This window comes from Lonchura striata, chromosome 15 (assembly GCF_046129695.1).
Source record: "Lonchura striata isolate bLonStr1 chromosome 15, bLonStr1.mat, whole genome shotgun sequence".
In the NCBI taxonomy this organism is placed as follows: domain Eukaryota; kingdom Metazoa; phylum Chordata; class Aves; order Passeriformes; family Estrildidae; genus Lonchura; species Lonchura striata.
Window position 1 is genome coordinate 5,219,181 of NC_134617.1, and position 17,621 is coordinate 5,236,801.

General features: G+C 55.0%; 1 protein-coding gene across 1 annotated transcript; it reads left to right on the forward strand.

Annotated features, from left to right (window-relative positions):
* Window positions 1-10,804: 10,804 nt before the first annotated feature.
* On the forward strand, window positions 10,805-11,952 carry HAND1 (heart and neural crest derivatives expressed 1). Its single transcript, XM_021552208.2, has 2 exons — window positions 10,805-11,317; window positions 11,851-11,952. The coding sequence occupies exons 1-2, from the start codon at window positions 10,805-10,807 to the stop codon at window positions 11,950-11,952; spliced, it is 615 nt and encodes a 204-aa protein (XP_021407883.2).
* The last annotated feature ends 5,669 nt before the right edge of the window (window positions 11,953-17,621 follow it).

The following is a 17,621-nucleotide window of genomic DNA, read 5'->3' on the forward strand; positions in this document are numbered from 1 at the left end:
CCTGAGGGTCAGGATGAAGTATTTCCCAGCATGTGGGATTCCTGCTTATATCAATAATGAGAGCAGAAGCATAATTTCATTTTATGTTTTAACTCTGAATGTCTGATTATCACATATAATATATCAAGAGACCCCTCCTCCTCACCATTAAGGACCTGGTGTGGGCATGGGAGTGTCGCAGCTGCCTGTTCCCCATGGTCACTGCACTGTCACCACCAGACTTTTCCTGTCCCACTGCCTGCAGGGACATGGTGAGATGCTGGGTCATGGTTGTACCAGCTTCCTCAGCTACTGTGGGCATCCCAGACCCCACAAGCCCCAACCCTTGCTACCACACAGCAGGGACCCCAAAGTACATGCAGCTCTGGGGCCACCCCTGCCACCAACAGGCTCCCCAAGAATCTGGACAAAAGTGGTGAGAAATGACAGGGACAGTGGAATAAAATGTCTGCTTCAAATTCATGGGGTTTGGAGGCTTTTTAAAGCAAACTCCCTTTCTTTAGGACTCCCCAGCAAAGTTCAGGATCCTGTTGGTAGGTGACTCTCGCACTTCTCAGCCCTCTGTTTAGGAAAAATAAATAGGAAAGAATCCAGAGGCGGTGCTTTCCTCCTGCTACACGAGATGGATCAGCGCTTGCCACTGCAGAAAAACTGTCCCACTGTGATCTAACCCAGTGCTTTGTCCTGAAATGCTCTGCCATGGCTGAATACATGACTCCTCTGGAGCAGGATGACACATTCCAGCCCCAGACAGTGACACTGACAGATGCAATCAGCCTGCAAGGTTTAATGGGAACACGGCGCTGGTGGAGCCGGCAGCGGGAAATTTATGAGGAATTCACGAGAGGAAGGGGAGATTGAGCAGTGTTTGCTGATGCACCAGGGAGGAAGATCCCAGCAGGGCAGCAGCTGAGCCATGGCATGGTGGCATTTGCTGGGGGCAATTCAGTGGCAGGGTCCTGGCTGTGAGGAGGGAACAGCAGCGTGGTGGGACCAGAAAGGGGTCCCGGCCCTCAGCCACAAAAAGAGCAATTGGGAGGAAGCTCTGTGGCCATCTCCTGCATGGGAAATTATGAACCCCGTGTCCCACCACGACTCCTAAAGCATATCCAGAGCTGCTTTTTCAGAACAGAAGTGCTCTTTCTGCCAGGTTTTGGGCAGGCTCAAACTCTCCCAGGTCAAGAACTACATCTAACAGGTCGCTGGGGCTCACCCAGCCCAGGGCTGAGCAACAAATTGCTGATGGGAACCTGCTCACTGCCTGAGCTCCCTATTTCAGACAAAGCACTAAGGCCAGGGAGATTTTGGACATGTACATCCCAGGTTTTCTTCCTCCACTCTTGACCTGCACCCCTGTCAGTTGGACAGAGGGGCAATATCAGTCTCCATCTCTCCTGACTCAGCCCAGCACCAGCTGCGATGGCCTGAGATAGCAGCAAGTGGCTCAGCCATAAGGCTCCGGGGGCAATTAGAGAGGAGACAGCTCCTGCCCACTCCCAGCTCCTTCCCACACCTCAGGGCAGGGCTTGAAACCTCTGGAACCTGCTGGGATGCTCGGGGGGCTGCGTGCTTCTTCCCCACAGAGGGGTGAGGGGGGCGGTTCCACCCCAGTTCCCACAGCCGGCAGGGTCTGACATAGCTGTGAGGAGGGATGGAGAGGGGAAAAAAATGTCTCATTGCTGTAAGGAGATTTACTGGGCTTGTTATCAGCACAGGAAGAGCCGGAGCTTAGGGGCAAACGGGGGATGCTTTGCCTATTGCGGTGTTTTTTCCTACTTCACTCCCGGCTCCACTGCCCCTTTCCAGCCGCCTCCGGGTGAGCCCTGTCACCTCCAGCTTTCTGCTGCTCGGAGCCCAGGCAGCCGTGCTCCTTTGCAAAGTGCTTTGTGTTCAGTGCTGGTGTCCATCAGCCCCGCTGAGCCCCTGGCGTGGCCCAGCGCCGCAGCCCAGCTCACCTGGCTGCTGGCTGCTCTCCTCACCCACCACATTTGGGTTCAGCAGCTGCTTTTAACCTGGACTGGGGTTTGTAACCACAGCCAGGACCAAGGGATGGGCGCTTATGGGGCTCCTGTGGGGCTTCCCCATTCTGCTGCCTGCTTGCACCTCACACCATTGTCACCATTCCTGGGTTGTATCCTGGGCTTATTTCCATGAGATCTCATGGCTGTGGAAGATTGGGAATGAAGGGTTTTTTTCCCTGGTGAGAAGAAGAGTTATGTTTCGTGCTTGTTTGAAGCCCCTGCAAGCGCCCAGGGGAGCACATGTGTGCTGGGGGCCTGTGCATTTTAGGGGTCACATTCAGATACATGTGGGAGTGGGGGAGAAACAACTTCCTCATCTCATAGACTGCATAATAGCATCCATGGAATTAAAACAAGGTCTGAGCAAGAGAAATGCACCCACAAAGGCCTTTATCTGGCAGAATCAGAGCTCAGCAGCAGCAGGGGAAGCAGCGTGCAGCTCACAGGAGACCCAGCCCATCTAGAGTTTCGGCTCTGGTTAATGACACAGCAAATCGAGCCTGTCATCTTTAGACATGATGTTTCTTGTCCTTTTGGCCCAAGAAAGCAATCACCACCTAAAACTGCTGCTACACTGCAGTTTCACAGCGGTGTAGCCCTTTCTCCCCCCATCCCCTCCAGAAGAAAGGCAGGGGCAGCAGCTCTTGGGGTGGGAGGAGGCGGCGCTGGGCGCTCACCACCCTCCACCCCAGGATTTCAGCATCACACCGAGCAGATGAGGCTGGGCCAGCTTCCTCCTGGAGAGCCACAGCGAGGAGGAGTGCCCATCCAGAGCATCCCAGCTCCCCCCAGCAGCTGGCAGGTTCAGGCAAATCCGTGAGGAACAGCTTCTCCCTAACTCCACAGGTGCTGAGCTCCTGGCAGGGCTTCACCAGCCCGGGCCTGCTGCACAGGAGGGGCACCTGCATGGCAAAACTTCACTGCCAAAGCCTGGCCTATTTGTGCCTAAATATTTGTGCCTAAAAAAATATTAATATATAGAAATATCTGTTCCTAAATCACAGACTGATGCCACTAGCAGAAAAAGCATCACCATATACACATACGCATGCTATATATATTTCTTTATATTTATGAGTACAATCGTAATTATATTTGTAGTTAAATTTATTTTATATTTGTAGTTAAATTTATTTTATATAGTAAAATATTTATATTTTTATAATATAAATATATATTTATAATACATATTTATGTATTAAAAATATTTTAAAATATAGTAAAATATTATATTTTACTATATAAAATAGTAAAATATAATACATTTATATATTTATATATATAGTAAAATATTGATTTATATATGCAAGTTTATTCTTATATATATGTATGTATGAATACTGTATCAGGATTGCTGGTGTGTATATTGCTGGCTTAGGAATTAAGGAATTACTGTGGGGTATTTTTGTGTATAACATGGAGTATGTTAAAAAAAAAAATTAAGGGCTTTAACACTGTATTAGAAAATGGTTTTTGTTTGTCCCAGGGTGAGTGCTCTCAGCTCCTGCATATGATGGGTCCTTCAGAGAGGCCACAGGAGCTCTGGGGCAAGACCAGAGTGGGGCTGAACTCTGGTAGAAATTCCCTCCCTGCCAGAACTCACCCCTGCAAGCCTTCACCCTGGTGGAAAATGCCCTGTGCTGAAGCCAAGGATACTCCAGCAGCTGGGATGATCAGCAGGGAAGTGCTGGTGGTGCCATCACCTTGCCAGCACCCACCAGCTCTGCCCATGTCCCACAAAACATCCCTGGAGCCGCTGCACCGCCAGCGCGGCGGATTTCACAACATTCCCCCAGGAGTGTTTGGATTTAGGGTGTAAAACAAACCACTTTTGTCCAAACAAGATGCTTCTTGCAGAGATGGCTATTTTGGGTTGGGTGTTTTTTATTTTAATGGCCTTTCAAAGAGCAGAACTGGTTTGCACGAAGCTGCTCCAAATGTTTCCAAGCAAACTTTAAGAGAAAACTGGAGTTTCACTTAAGCAGGTTTTAATGGGGAAGGCTTGTTTTTCCTTCATGTTCCCTGCTCTTCTTGGAAAACCAGGAGCAAGAGAAGAAAGGTCTTCAGCTCACAGCAAATGATTTTGTTTCAGTTTTGAGAAGTAGGGAGGGATCAGCATTTTTATGGGAGCAATTTATTTCCTTCCAATAATCTCCATTTCAGACAGTTTTTTCCTCCAGAGCATGTTAGGAGGAGTCACATATTTACTGTGTATATTGATACACAATAAAAGCGTTATTCTTTGGAGGTCTGGATTCACTTTTTGCAGCATGTCTCCATCCTGTGACTCCCTGGATGCAAGGAGATACCATATCCATGGTGACACCATGGACCATACTGACAAAAGGACACTCAGTGTCTCTGTGCCTTTTTGACCCAAAGTCCCCCCATGCCTGTGAAAGCAGCAGCACAGCCATGCTGGGTGCTGGATCCCAGTTTGGGATGGGGAATAATGAGCTCTGGGGAAGCTTCTGCCATCTCCCATTTATAAAACAGGGGAAAAAAGGGTGGGAAAAAGCATTAGAATTATTTAAGACCCCCAACTCCCAAATAATTTTCTGTTGCAAAAAAAGTATTAACAGATGCTTGTTAATTCTTAAAACCATCTCAATCCAACCTCAGAAAACCCATCCTGAGAGTCCTGCTGTAATGGCTGGCCCGGCAGCTGCACAGACAGCTCAGGATGCAGTGGGGGGAACGAAGGGAAAATCAGTCCCTCTGCTCCCATGGAAGTCAGCACCTGCACCTGAGCAGAGAGAAAAGCTGGAATTTTGAGAGAGCTGAGTATAACCAGGATAATAAAGCACCACTAATAGTCCTCACTCTCCTCCCCTGGCACAGTTGGGAGGGCATAGCCAGACCTGGCATGAGACACTGTGTGATGAGAACTGGAATTGCCCTGAAAATCTTAGAGACAAAATGAATTAAAAACCCCATGTGGATCCACACAGAGAGGCAGGTGGGAAGTAGGGATACAGGACATGGTCCCACCACAGAGAAACATGGACAGGATGCTGTTCCCTGGCTCTGGCTGCTCTGCAGTGCCAGCACATCACACTGAGCCTGTGACACAGCAGAGCCCTGTTAAAAGTATCCCAACCTTTTTTTGGTGGTTGGGACCACTGTCAGCAGCCTTTCCTCACCACAAAGCCATTCACCTGCAATGTCACACAGACAGGGTGCAGGACAGGAGCTCACCCACCGAGCCAGGCCAGCCCATGAGCCAGGCACAGTCGCAATGGGACAGGAGGAAAGCTTCTCTTTCAAGGAATGTGAGATGCTGGTGTAACAGGGAGCAGAGAAATCCCTCATGCACACGTGGTGCTGTGGTACCTGGGCTTGGAAGGTCCCTGAGCTCCTGGAGTTGGAAGGAGTGGGAAGAGAAGAAGTCCCCACAGTGGCACCACCAGGGTTAATGGAGAGCAGGGGGAGAGGGAGGACACATCTCTAGACATGACCCGCCTCCCTTTCCCCACCAGCACAGAGGAGATGACCCAAACCTGCACAAGGGAAAGGCTGGAAGCAGCAAGTCCAACTCTGCCCATCCAGAGCCAGCAGTTTGTCTCCAGCTATGCCCCAAACCAGATGCTTTTGACGAGGACGCCAGGAGCTGCCTTAATAAGCGCTTATGCAATCCTTCTCAGCAGAGGAAATGTCTTTCCCAATCCCCAGCCATTAGCAGTTGGCTGATGCCCTGGAGCAGGACGTTTTAGAGTCCTTGTAAATTTGCTTCAGGAGTGGAAAGTGGTTCGAGGAGGGAAAGGCACTGGTTTTTGTCAGGGACCTGAATCATCTGGGAGCTCTTCTCCACAACTCCCCACGAGTGGAGAGTTGCCACCACGAGCCAGCAGCCAAACCCTGCCCTGAGCCAGGTGATTAAGGATAGGAGAATGACAGTAGCAGCTTGTACCCCAGGGTCAGCAGCCAGCCTCGAGGTTTTGGGGATCTCAGCAAGGAATCTGAGCAGGAAAGAAGTTTTAGGATAGAAGCATCACTCCTGATTCAGTGCAAAACTTCTTCAACCAGGGAGTAACTGGACCCACTCTCCATGCACGTGGCTCACCTGGGCTGCCAGTCAGACTTCATGGACTGGGTTTTTCTGTCATCTCCAATTTAGTGTCTATTACAGGTAATATAATATAAATATAAATTTCCCTTATAGCAGGTCGAGCATCCTTCCACTGATTTCCATGGCAATCAGATGAGGGAACAGCTCTGTTTTAAGTGAGACTCAGGGCACCCACGCCAGCCTAGGGTGATGATTTTGGGACTGGTTCCAGTGTGAGGCTGCTGTTACCTTCCCTTTACCTGTTGTTTGCATCCAAACCTAATTGCCAATTGACATCAGCCTCTCTGAGGAGCTGCTGCTCCATCAGCACAATGAGCCATTGTTGAAATGGCCGCAGCAATTTTCCAGGTTAATTTATGGCCGCCACACCCCATTAGCAGCAATAAACGTGGAGCCCGGTTTTGCCGAAATTGTGAGTTACGATTTTTCAAATAAATACATTTTCCTATAAACCAGCTCTCTGTTTAGTTAGAATGTTCCTCACAGACACATCCATCTACATAAAATACACAGGAGAGGAAGCTGAGCTGTGACTTTGCTCTGATGACATAAAAACTTTTGTAAACACAATGTCACTTACAGTACTAGCAAAGAGAGAGCCCAAAAAATAAACAGCGAGTGCCTGGCCCATCCCTTCAGGAGCACATGGAAAATTTAATACTTTTTTCCGTAAAGCTTTGTTTTCCTTTTGATTTATCCATGCAAGACAGTGACTGTTTGGCCATAAAGAGATGGTATTTCTTGAGGGGCAATGGTTGCTGTCATCATGTGTGTCGCCATAGGGACGGCACAGGAGGGGTGTGGACAGAGAAGATGCTGTGGGTTGGTGCTGGGAGCAAGAACATCCAGGCACAGCCCTGTGCTCACCCCAATTTCTCCTGCTCCTTCCGTGGGGCTTTGACAGACCATACCTCCCTGGGTACTGGGATGCAGGATCAAGCAGCCCAGTGATGCAGTCTGGGGGATTCAGGCAGTGTGTGGGCACAAGTGTGAACTCTGCTGCACCCCAGCACCCCTCACCCCTATGAAACCCATCCTGGCACAGCAGGACATGTGTGGTAAACCCTGCTGGGGAGGAGAGATGCCCTGAGAGATGCCTTGGCTGTGACGCCAGAGCTGAGTTCATTGCTGATCAAACTGACTTGATTCCATCCACTTCTGCAGGTTCTCTGGCTCCCTGCAATGCCAGGAGGAAAATAACCCCCCAGAGAAGCTCTCTGCAGCTCTCCTTGAAGCAGACTCTGCTCATGCCTCAGTTTCCCAAGGGTTTTTGCCACTGTCCCCTGAGGCCTCTGAGAGCAGAACTGTTAGGAAGGTGCTGAGTGATTATTATTGCATTATTTCAGGCAAGTGCTATAAATACCCAGGGGCACCTTTAGACACAACCCAGCTGCCCAGGGGAGCTGGCTCAGCCCTGCTCCGCGCCTGCAGCGGCTGAGGAGGGCATGGAAGGCAGTGGCTGAGTGAGGAGGTACCCTGGGCATAACCTGCTGGGGGACACGGAGTGGGGCTGTGGGGTGAAGGGGCTGGGACCCTCCTGGCTGCACCCTGGGGCTTCAGAGGAGCTGGGTGTGGGGGGGTGTGGGTGCAGCAGGGTGCCGGGATGCTGCAGGGAGACGCTAACAAGGAAGACAAGGGGAATATTTTACGGGGCTGCAATGTAAACAGAGCTGGAGCAGAGCCCCTTTTTATGGAGTCCCTGTCCTGCCAGGGCATCTGCCAAGGCCCTGATTTACGCTCCTATTTAGATAAGGGAGCCGGAGGGGGGGAGCAGAGCTGGCGTCAAAGTCACAGGACACCCGGGGCTGCCGCTGGCTGGGCGCTGATAAGGAGGTGGCTGAGGGGCCAGGGCCAAAACCCCGGCTCCTGTCCCAGAAATGGGGATGGATGCAGGGCTTGGTGGCCCCTGCTGAGTTTGGGGTGCTGGGGTTCACAGAGACCTGGGATGACCTCACTGCCAACATGCAGCATTGGCCCCCTCACCATCACCTGGCCATGAGGGCAAAGAATCTTTCCCTGGGAAGGATTTGAAGGCAAATAGATGGAGAGAAACGTGGTTCCTCTTGCCATGCCAGCCATAAATCGCCTAATCCAAACTGCTCCGTGCTTTCTCCCTCATGCGAGTGGGGAGATGTGAAATTAAAGAAACTCACCAAAAGTTTGAGAAGTGCTAAATTTGGACGCCATGACAAAGGCAGTCTGGTTTGATTTAGGAGGTGTCGGCATGAAAAGGGCTCTGGTTTTATTATTTTATTAAAACACCAAAGATTAGAATGATTTTCCAAAGGAAAAATCAACTCTTTGGTCCCACTATTTGCTCAGCTGAGCACTTCCAAATTCTGCGGGGTCCAGGGATCTCCATCAGGGGGTGGATTAAGCAAGATAATGCCCAGGCTTGGGCTGGACTTACCTGGCTTGGCAGCTGGAGGCTGGAGGTGACTCTGGTGCACGGCTCAAGGTGACAGCTCCCAGCTGGATGTGGCTGTAAGTGGCCTGTGCAATGCAGGGCTATGGGGATGAAAGGGGTATTTTTGTGAGGTATTTCTAGAGATGGGCTTGGGTGCCACAGACTCTAACCTGGCAGTTTGCAGGGCTGGGGAGAAGCTCACTGAGAAGCCTGGGTGGTTTGTAAGAGGAGCAGGGCTCCACAGGTGATGCTCTACCAGCATAGAGGGGTGAGGCATGAAGTGGGGTCCCCTGAACTTCTCCCAGGTGGGCACTGGCTGCCATCAGCTCTGAGCCGGGCTCAGGGATCCCACCCAACCACGGCTGTTTTGGAGAAAATCAGGGACACGACGCCCTACCCAATCCTGGCTCCAACAGGAGAGTAATCACTAGCAAATGTTTGCAGGGCGCTTGTTTAAAGGGGGTGGGGAAGCGGGGTCTTTGCAGCAGCTGAGAACAAAGCAGGGGGGAACAAAGCTGGGCAGATCCGGCACGGCCGCTCCCCCCCAGCCCGGCAGAACCGGAGACCTGCTCGCACCCTGCCCCGGCCCCCCCAGCCTCCTGCCTTTGCAGCTCGCCTTGTAACAACTAACGATGGAAAATCCGAGGCATTTAAGTGGCTCCCGAATCCGCCCGGGAACCGTGATTGAGAGAAGTCAAATAAAATTTGTCATCTTTAAAATGCAGGAGGACGTTAATGGTGTGTTAGCCCGGATGATTAATACAAGCGCCTGCAAACAACCCTCCAACGTTTCCACCCTCCGCTGCAAGATGAATCGCTGGAAAGCGCCGTTAATCGCTAACATACCTCGGGCCCAAAGCCCCTTCCTGCCCCGCCGTGCTGTGACCAGCGCTGCCGTGCCCAGCCCGTCCTCACTGCAGCACCGCGGCAAGAGCAGGGGTCAGCCCCAGTGTCGCCCAGCGGGGCTGGGGGTGAAGCCCTGGCTCTGGGAGACATCGTCCTGGGGATCTGTCACCCATGGGTGCAGAGGCCAGCAGGATGTGCTGCTGTCCACTTCAGGCCCCACCCTGAGCTTGGGTTTGGGGCTGTGGTGAAGTACAAGATCCCAACCCCAGCATGTCCCCCCCGGCCCTTTCGTGGCCAGGCTGGGATGGGAAAATGCAGGGCAGGTCCCCAGCTCCCTATTGTAAATACAATAGTGTGCATGGGCAGTATAATTTTTATATATTTATGTATCTATGCAGAGTCTGTACACGGGCGAGCAGCACACACGTGTGCTTATAAACCATGTGTGTCATAGCTGTCCGTGTGCCACACGTATGTGTGTCATATACTTACAAAGACATGGTGCACGTGGCACATCCGTGCTGCTGGTGTATGTAACATATATGGGTGCATATGTAACGTGTTTGTGGAGTGCGTGTACAGCACAGAAGCTGTGTGGTGCACGCAGCATCTTTGTGGTGCGTGTGGGCAACGCGTGCAGTACGTAGGTGAGAGCAGCAGTGCATGGTGTAACCAACACAAGTGCAGTGTGGATTTGTGCAGCGTGCATTGCACAGCGTGGGCATGTGCTGCACACACGTGCAGTGCACATCCCTGTGCAGCTGTGCAACGCAGGCGTGGGCCAGGAGCCCCGTGTGTATGGAGGGAGCCCACACCCCATCCCTGCCAGCCCCAGCCGCAGGGGTGCCCAGCCCGCCTCATTCCGATACTTTTCCCCCTTTTCTCCCCATCCCCCGGCTCCGAGTGCGGCCCCGAGCATCCCGCACTGCTCTCCCGGCCCGGCCGTCGGAGGTCCGGGCAGCCGCGGCTCCCCCGCCCCGCTGCCGGCTCTCCTCCCCGGCCGGGCGCGGCGGCTCTCGGGGGGCTCGGAGCGCTCCGGGACGGGGTGGGTGCCCCTCGGTTCTTCCTCACCCCCTTCTTCCTGACAGCGAGGGGCGGGCGGCACCGAGGGCGAGCGGCGGAGGTGTGAGCCCGAGCCCGGAGCCCGGAGCGCGGCGCACGCCCCCTCCGCCGCTTCGCTCCCCCCGGGGCCTCCGCGCATCCTCCCCTGCCCATTGGCTCCACGGCGGGGGCGCCGCGGGCCTATATAAAGGCAGGGTCGGGAGGCTCCAGAAGGGGTTAAAAAAACCCCAAACAACTAACCCAAATCCCCAAACCCCGTCCACCCCACCCCAAACCCCACAGCCGCCTCCGCCACCGGAGCCGCGCTCCCCGCAGCCCGCCGCGCCCGCCCGGCGGGGAGCGCCTCCCGCCCGGCCATGGAGCGCTGCTGAGCGGCCCCCGGGGCCAGCGGAGCGGATCATGAACCTGGTGGGGGGCTACCAGCATCACCACCACCACCACCACCACCACCACCACCACATGCTGCACGACCCCTTCCTCTTCGGGCCGGCGGCGCGGTGCCACCAGGAGCGCGCCTACTTCCCCGGCTGGGTGCTCAACCCGGCCGAGGCGACCCCCGAGCTCGCCGGGCAGAGCCCGAACTACGGCCCCGCCGAGTACGGCCCGGCCGGCCCGGGGCGGCTGGAGGCTCTCAGCGGCCGCCTGGGACGGCGAAAAGGTGTCGGGGGACCCAAGAAGGAGCGGCGGAGGACGGAGAGCATCAACAGCGCCTTCGCCGAGCTCCGCGAGTGCATCCCCAACGTGCCCGCCGACACCAAGCTCTCCAAAATCAAGACCCTGCGCCTGGCCACCAGCTACATCGCCTACCTGATGGAGGTGCTGGCCAAGGACAGCCAGCCCGGGGACACCGAGGGCTTCAAAGCCGAGCTCAAGAAGGCGGACGGCAGGGAGAACAAGAGGAAAAGGGAGACGGTAAGTGGTGGATGGGGACATGCGTCCCTGATCTCCGTGGGCCCGGAGCGGGGGGATAAACCCCGGGACTGGGGAGGAGAAATTCTCTAAAATGTCCCGGCCTCGCTGAAGCCTTTTTTCCCCAGCGCAATAACAACAGCAACAATAATAATAGTAATAACTAACAAATCTGTGAAGGGAAACTCGTCGAAAAATAGCCAGCCCGTGCTTCCGAGCACTTTCCGCGAGGGGTCAGCCCCCGGGTCCGGGACTGGCAGGAGCTTCTCCCGGCCTGTCCTTCACCTCTCCCGGGACGAGCGGGCGCAGGAGCGATTCGGAGCAAGGGTGGCCGCTTCTGCCCGTGCTGCAGCGGGCGGGTGGCGGGGTGGGGACCTCCAAAGCCCCTCTTTGTCCTCGGGCTGGCAAAGCCGCTCGGAGCTGCGGGGCCCGGCCGCAGCCCTGCGGCGGGCGCAAGGGGCGGGCGGGCGGCCCGGGACCCCGCTCCGTTCCTGACCGCTCCTTTCTCCCTCCTCTCCCCATCTCCTCTCCCGCAGCAGCCCGAGGTCTATTCGCAGCCTCTGGGTCACGGCGAGAAGAAGCTGAAGGGCCGGACGGGTTGGCCCCAGCAGGTCTGGGCTCTGGAACTGAACCCCTGAGAGCTGCCCCGCCGCCCCGATGGCCCTCCCCGCCCGCCCCTCCATGTGCAATATCGGAGAGAGCCCAGCCCGGCCCCGGAGCCCATCCAGGCGCAGGACACGGGGAGCCGGCCCGGCTGCCCCCCGCCCGGGCGATGCTCCGCGGGAGAGAGGCGAGAGCGCTTTGCGGGCTCGGTCCTGCCCGCCTCGTCGGCAGCGGGGACCAGCCGGGCCCTTTCCCCCTGCCGCCTTCCCGCAGTTGCAGTAATCGTTTCTCCTTCCCGCTGCCAGCAGCGATCGGCGGCTCCTGCCCTGCCGGGCCGGACTGGAGCGGTTCGATCCTTTTGCTGTTGTAAATACGAGCCCCCGACCCCCTCTCCCCTTCCGCTGCCTGACCGACGTGTGGCTGCGGTGAAACTACCTAGAGGTGCATTTGGGAACACTCCTGTGCCGGGTTTTCTACCTCAGATCTGCATGACCACTTCCCGAGGGACCGAGCGCGCCACACCACGTATTTAAAACTGAATAGCTAAAAAAATTTTAATAAAATAAAATTTAAACTTTATGCAAACGGCCTCGGGTCCGAGCCCTCTGCTTTCCCCTGTTCCGGCAATCGCGCTGCTCTGGCCGGGTCCCCTGCACTGTCCACAGGGGTGCTGCGGGATTAAAGACATCCCTGAAGTCAGGGATTCTGCTGTGGGGCCGATCCATGTGAGGGAATTCCTCCTTGGGGAGCTCGGGATCCTTTGAGACATGTTTGTGCCGTCCTTGCTCACCGCAGGAGCTGGTGGAGCTCCGCAAACGTCCCCGCGACCTCCTCCGAGGCACGGACTCTGCCCCTGCCCTACCACCCCTTCCCTTCCCTCCCCAGAAGCCCAGCTGGAGGGACTGGACTCGTATTTGGCATGGGGAAGGATGGCAGGATCAGCCCTTTTCAGCTTCTGGATGGCAGCACAGAGCTGTGGAGTCCCAGGTTTTGTTGCTGCCACGCAGAGCGCCGGGCTCGGCTCCCCTGTCCTGCCGGGGCAGCCCGGCCGGCTCTGGCACCGGCAGCACTTTCTCACAGGGATCCCCTGCCAGGCGCTGCCTCGGCCGCATTTCGAAGGAGCAGCGTCCCCTCCTCGCCATCCGAACACGATGGATGCCACCAGCCTCAGACACAGCAACGCTAACGCAGTCCAAATTCTGTCACCACTCAGGCACAAATCCTTAATAATCCTTAATAATTAAAGCCAAATCCCCACCACTGTGCACACACGCTGCTCTTACCAAAGAGTTCCCAGACGTGTGTGCGGGGGCTCAGAGCCTGATCCTGCCCACGCTGCCGCTCCCAGAGACACCGGGATAAACCCTGATACTCGGGTGGCTGCTTGGGGCGAAGAAAAACAGCACGGGGAAATGTGTACATTATTCTAGGGCTAATCTGAGGGCTCACAGCAGGGACGTTTACATTTTTTGTTTGAAACCAAGCTTTTGATTGCGACTAAAGGTATAGAAATAATGATGCAACGTCTGTAAAATACGGACACATTGATCAATTTGTACACACCAAGAATAGCCCAGCTCACCAGTGGGGAACCGGCTTGGGTTTTATAGCCACTTTGTGCATGTGTACAAATACAGACGGAGGGACACACAAACATTGTGGAGTGCAGCCAGTGTAATTAACTCTCGACGAAGAAGAATCTGGCTGCGCGAAGCAGCCTCGCTCCGGAGCCGCTGCACGGCTGCCTTCCCTTCCCCTGATCTATTTTCTGATCCCTTTGAGCGAGGCTGGGATGAAAATTGACTGCCAGAGAAGAGCAACGCTCGCCCGCAGTGGTACTTTTTCGTTTGAGGTGTAAGAGCTTTAGCATGATATCACTTCCATGAGTGAAGTAGAGTAGGGCACTCCTATACTCGAATGCGTTCAAAGGGGGGAAAAAGGGAAAAAGAAAAAAAAGAAAACGTACAGAAAGCCTCAGAGATCATATTTTATGTCTAAGTTTCAGAGTCTCCTAAAGGCTGGATTCTTATGGGAAAGCTCCCAAGCTGTCACTAACACTGCAATCCAGCACCCCATAAATGTGTCCGCAGTCCTGTTCATATGTGCCAGCCGGTATCCGTGTATCCATCCAGCACCAAACGGGGCTGCCCTTCGGCAGCGATGAGGGAAAGGGTTAAGTGGGGACTCGGGACTTGCTCTGCTGTGACACAAAGGTGACTCTGCACGGGAATCGTGTCCCCGGTGCCGGCACACCACGGTACATCACTCTGGCTGCGCACCTTTCACCCCACCAGAAACCTCCGCTGGTTTTTACCCTGTGTGTTTCCAGTTTTGCTTCTGGGAAGGGGCACCCTGCACAGCCAGGGCGATGTTCTACCTGCATCCGCAGGATTTTTTCTTTTCTTACCACAGGTTTCTGGTGGTGGTACCTGCTGAGGAAGGTATTCCCAGTGCCAGCCTCCCGTTTCTCAGGATTTTCCAAGTGAAAGCGCTCTCTGTTTCCACGGCTGCAGAGGATTTCCCTGCCCAGCAAAGGAGTTTTCCTGTGAGGTAGTGGCTCAGCGTTTGGGGGAAGAAAGGGGGAAAAAAAACCACTAAACACGTCCTGCAGCCTCGGGCTTCCCCGCTCCCCAGGACGCTTTGGAAGGGCTGCACTGCCAGCAGCCAGCTCCGTCCCCAGCTCGGCTCCGGGACGGGACACGAGCTTCCAGCTCAGCGCCTGTTCCAGCCTAGGATGGGGTCGCCCTTCACCCCCAGAGGAAGAGGAGCTGCAGGGGGATGGGAGCCCTGCCCAGGGACAGCCTCCCATCCTCCGGCAGCGAGCCACGGCTGGCAGCGGCGTCCCGGCAGCGCTCCCGGTGCCGCCGGCACCAGAACTCTCCGGAAGAACGGTTTGGCCACCAGCTTTGCGTTTTTGGCTATCGAAGTGCCTAGCTCATCGGTTAGGGGACATGGCCCTGCACATACCTGCGGCTCGACCCTGCCGTGAACTTGATGCCGTTGGGAAGCAGCTGGCTCGGGGCACGCAGGCGGGGCCGGCTGCTGCCCGGGCAGAGGAGCACGCACGCCGGGATCGCTCGGCCCCGGGGCAGCATCTTACGTGCCAGGTTCCCTGCCGCTGGAATCCAGGCACGAGGGGCACGGCAGGGCACCCTGCTGCCAGCCCTGCCTGGCCAAGGGGGCAATGCTGTGGGTGAGGAGGCTGTCGGGTGCTTCTCTCCCCTCGCTCTGCACCTCTGGTTTGGCACGCAAAGGAATGGCTCCTTTTTTGACTTCTCCCCCCCTTCTTTCCTGCCAAGCCCAGCCCCCGCTTCTTGTTGTTGTAGGTATTTATGGGCCTGTTTATCTGATCTCGGGGGAGCCTATTCTTATCTCAGAAGCAGCAAGGGAAGGGTTACACTGGACAGCTCGGTAGACAGGATGGAGCCAAATAAAATACCAATCTGACAAAAAAAAAAAAAAAAAAAAAGAAAAAAAAAGAAAAAAAAAAAAGAAAAAAAGAAAAATAAAAGGAGGAGAAAGAAACACCCAGACCCAGCCACCCGATCACCCATGAGCACTGTCCAGGCTGCAGGCTGGATTTGCCAGTTCCCAAAACAGCTGCTGGGTTCAGGCAGACAGCACAAGCCTGGGCAAACAAATGCCTAGGGACAGAGCAGAGGAGAAGACAGTGTAACGACACTGAAAGATGGGAAGAAAAACAATGTTTAGAAGTTTCAGGTCGGTTGTTAGGGCGGTTCAGCCGCGATGCTGCTGTCCCGCGTTTCTCGGGGTGAGCAGGGAAATGTCCCGGCCTGGAGTGAGAGGCACGGCCGGTCCCCAGCCCGGGCAGGGACGCGCTCGAGGTCGTCCCGAAGGTCACGGCCAGGGCCGGGGCTGCTCCCGGGGCCCCTCTGGGCTGGCCAGGCACAGGTCACCTCTGGGTGACACAGGGCTGGGGGGGCTGGGGCAGGGAGCCCCACCTCTGCTCGCCTCTGCGGAGCCCGAAGGTGCGGCAGGGACGGGACGGGACAGAAGGGGATAGGATGGGATGGATAGGATAGCAGGGGCTGCATGGGATGTCCCCTCCTGCCTTGGCAAACAGGGGAGCAAGGGCAGCCCCATGCCAGGGGTACCCCCAGTTGTTGCCCCCTCCCCACGCCCCCCTAATTACCGCTCTTAAGGAAGCGCCTGGGAGTTGTGGCCGTTTAAGGTGGCCCCAGCCCCTCTGAGTAAGGGTAATTGGGCCATAATTTGTTTTCGGTGTCAAGATGGCGTCAAAGATAAGACAAAAATCTGCAGATTTGGGGGCTAAAGAGACAGGAGAAATCCTGACCCGGGGCCGACCTCGGAGGAATGGCCACAAGCCCCAGTGAGTCACATGGCAGGTGAAAGATTTACTGCCAGAGGAGCTTTTTGATCCTCTCCCAACACTCGGAGCCTCTCGGGTTAGTTGCTGGCTCCTAAGTCAGGCTGGCTCCTGGGAGCACTGCTCAGGTGGGAAACTTTTCTGCCCAACCGAGGCCCCGCCCAGCTGCAAAGTTCACGACATTCAATAGTTCTTCCTCAAATCTCCACGCTCCCGGAGTCATGTGAGCCCAGACCCATCCAAAGGGATGATGCCTTTTTAATCCTCAGCTGTAGGAATGATGTCCAAGCACGGGAGGATTCTGCAGCCACAAGGTAGATGAACATTAACTTTTTAAAACCTTCTTGCTTTTATTTTATTTTCTAAACCAAATCCAAAGTCTCTGAGTTTTCACTCCTGTGGCAGTTCCTGTATGGCTCTGCTTGCATTGAGCTCTGCCCAGGGTAAATTATTCCATGCAGCTGCCTTTGCTGGGAAAAGACCAAGAACCCTGCACCTTGGGCCAGCTTTTCCTTTAAACAATGGACAAACTCATCATCCATACCTCTCCAAAGCCAACCTGCGTTGCTCCTTTACTCCATGGAGGCTCTTTCTCCAGAGCAGAGGACTGGGAGATCTACAGCTTTCTGCAGAATTACCTGTTCTTACCCTGCTCAGTGCTGGAGCAACCCCCACAGCAAACACCTCCTGTGGCAGTGCTGACGCTTTGCTGCCAATTTCCCAATGATCTCCCACGATACCTCAGCAGAGCGCTCAGGTGAGGGTGGGTGGTGTGGAGTGGCACAGCACCCCACTTGTGTCTCATGCACAGCTGGATTTAAGGCCCAGGATGGAAGGACTGGCAGAGGACTGGTGCTGTGCAGCTCAGGGCAGGGGGTGCAACCATCCAGGCACTTTGCTCAGCAGCTCTGCCACAGCCCTGTGATGCTGGACGAGCTCTGTCTGTGCTGGTTACTCCAGAGCTGAAGTGCAGTAAAAAACCTGGAGGTCCTGCAGCTCCACGAGGAGGAGCTGATCAGAGGGGCCAAGGAGCCAGATGGAGCTGCTGGAACACGAGTGAGAGGCACAGGCTGGGAGGAAGATGTGCACTGGTGAGAGGGGAGTGAGAGGCAGTTACCCAAGAGCAGATTGCAGAGCTACAGCACATGCTTGGAGCCTCACTGAGCCCTTGTGACAGATCCCCAAGGCAGGGAAGGCCCTTCTTGCTGTTTCCTTTCCCCCTGCTTCTTCTTTTCTGTGAGGAATTCATGTCCTGGCCACCCTGAAAGGCTTTGCAGTAACCAGAGAAGTAAGGCAATTTATGGCATCACCAGCAGCTCAAAGCTGAGGGATTGAGAGGAAAAGCATTTTTTTCCC